Below are 1807 nucleotides of genomic sequence, written 5' to 3' on the forward strand. Positions count from 1 at the left end.
TCTACTACTACTACTACTCTCTCTCTCTCTCTCTCTCTCTCTCTCTCTCTCAAAGGCCAAAGCTCAAAGCTTTAGAGGGAGAGAGCAACTTCAAGCTCTCATCTTTGCTCTGCTCTAATGGAGAAGCACCAATGCAAGCTCTGCTCCAGGTTCTTCAACAATGGCAGAGCATTAGGTGGTCACATGAAGGCTCACATGGCCGTGCTTCCTCTCCCTCCAAAGACACACCAGCAACTCGCTCCTGCTGAGTCTACTCACTCTGCCTCGTCCTTCTCTTCATCTTCTGAAGATGAACAGCAAAAGGGTAGTCATCAACCAGAGGAGGAAGATCAGAAGGGTTTGGCTTATGGGTTGAGGGAGAATCCCAAGAAAAGTTTCAGACTTGCAGATCCTGAGTTCTCTTTTCAGGTTGATGCTGGCTCTGTTGTTATTCAAGACAGGGAGAGCGAGACCGAGTCGAGAAACCCAACTAGGAGACGATCCAAGAGGAATCGGAAAATGAGTTTTACAGAAAATTTGGAGATGAAGAAACCCAAGTTGACAACTTCAACGGTTGACTCGCCGCCGGCCGAGCCGGAGCCTTTGAGCTCAGTTTCCGACACTTCACCGGAAGAGGACGTTGCCATGTGCCTCATGATGCTCTCGAGGGATGTGTGGATGGGAGCAAACTATGGGGAGGCAGATCAAGAACAAAATGGGAAAGAGGTTGTGGTTGCAGTGAAAGATGAGGAGTTCGAGCAATTGGAGGAGATCAAATTGAAGAAAACGAGAGGTAAGAATCGCTGCGACAAATGCAGCAAGCTGTTTCGATCTCATCAAGCAATGTGCGTACACAGGAAGATTTGTTTTCAAAGCGAAGAAGAGGCTAACAATGCAGCTAGCAGTGCCAGTCTGTTCAAGTGCCCATTTTGCAGCAAGATTTTTGGGTCCGGACAAGCACTTGGGGGTCACAAAAGGTCTCATCTCTCAGGCACTTCGGGTTACTCGAAGGTTGTCACAAAAGTTAAAGAAGTTCGGGAAAGTTTCATAGATCTCAACATGCCTGCTCCACAAGAAGAAGACGATTTCAGTGTGGTTTCTGATGCTTAGAAGTTGCACAATCTTGTCAGGGTGGATGTGATTCAAGTGAATCAACTTGGGATCAGGTAAAAAATTTGATTGTTTCATGAGCAATGTGGTAGAATTGGGTGGAAAAAAAACTGGTTCACTTCCCATTCAAAGATCATAATGCTCTTTCAGCTATTGGCGTTTCGTTCATTCTTGACCATAATTCATTTGTTCTGAACTTTTCAACTACTGTTTGGTCAAGTTCAACTGCAGTAACAACTTGTTATATGTATTGTTGACTAGAATACAGTGGCTAGCATATATCACAAAGTTGATCAAAGTTTCTTATTATGTAGCCAATTCAAGTAATGGGTTACTATTTCAACTGAGTTCTTGTTTAGTTCAAGTTTTCTGTTTTGCAATTAGGTACACAACCCCCGTTGCTAGATGAGCTGTTCTATACGAGTAGTAAGTAGTTCCTTCATACAGTGATTAATTTGACGAGTCTCTTGTGCTTTCGGCACCAATATTTACTATTTGAATGTTACACTTACCAGAAGGCAAAGTAACAACTTTTATTGAACACCCATGTCTTGTCTACTCCATTGCAGTGATTGAGAGCATCTTTTGCTTGTGAATCAAAACTTTGGTTCTGACCAAAGTGTTGAGTTGTGCGTTAATGTGCTTCTGCTTCCTTCTGTTTCAGGTTCAGTTTTCCAGTTATGCTTGTAACTTGTCCTATCCCCATTAGTTTTTTTTT

At 43.2% G+C, this 1807-nt stretch overlaps 1 protein-coding gene across 1 annotated transcript; it reads left to right on the top strand.

The window, feature by feature from the left end:
* The first annotated feature begins 117 nt into the window (after window positions 1-117).
* LOC101302453 (zinc finger protein ZAT4-like) lies at window positions 118-1467 on the top strand. Its single transcript, XM_004299385.1, has one exon. The coding sequence runs from the start codon at window positions 118-120 to the stop codon at window positions 1087-1089; it is 972 nt and encodes a 323-aa protein (XP_004299433.1). The 3' UTR covers window positions 1090-1467.
* Window positions 1468-1807: the final 340 nt, after the last annotated feature.

The sequence above is a fragment of the Fragaria vesca genome, linkage group LG5, assembly GCF_000184155.1.
Source record: "Fragaria vesca subsp. vesca linkage group LG5, FraVesHawaii_1.0, whole genome shotgun sequence".
In the NCBI taxonomy this organism is placed as follows: domain Eukaryota; kingdom Viridiplantae; phylum Streptophyta; class Magnoliopsida; order Rosales; family Rosaceae; genus Fragaria; species Fragaria vesca.

What these genes read in the sequence shown, in the direction of transcription:
- LOC101302453 (XM_004299385.1), top strand. Translation starts at nt 118, where the DNA reads ATGGAGAAGCACCAATGCAAGCTCTGCTCCAGGTTCTTCAACAATGGC.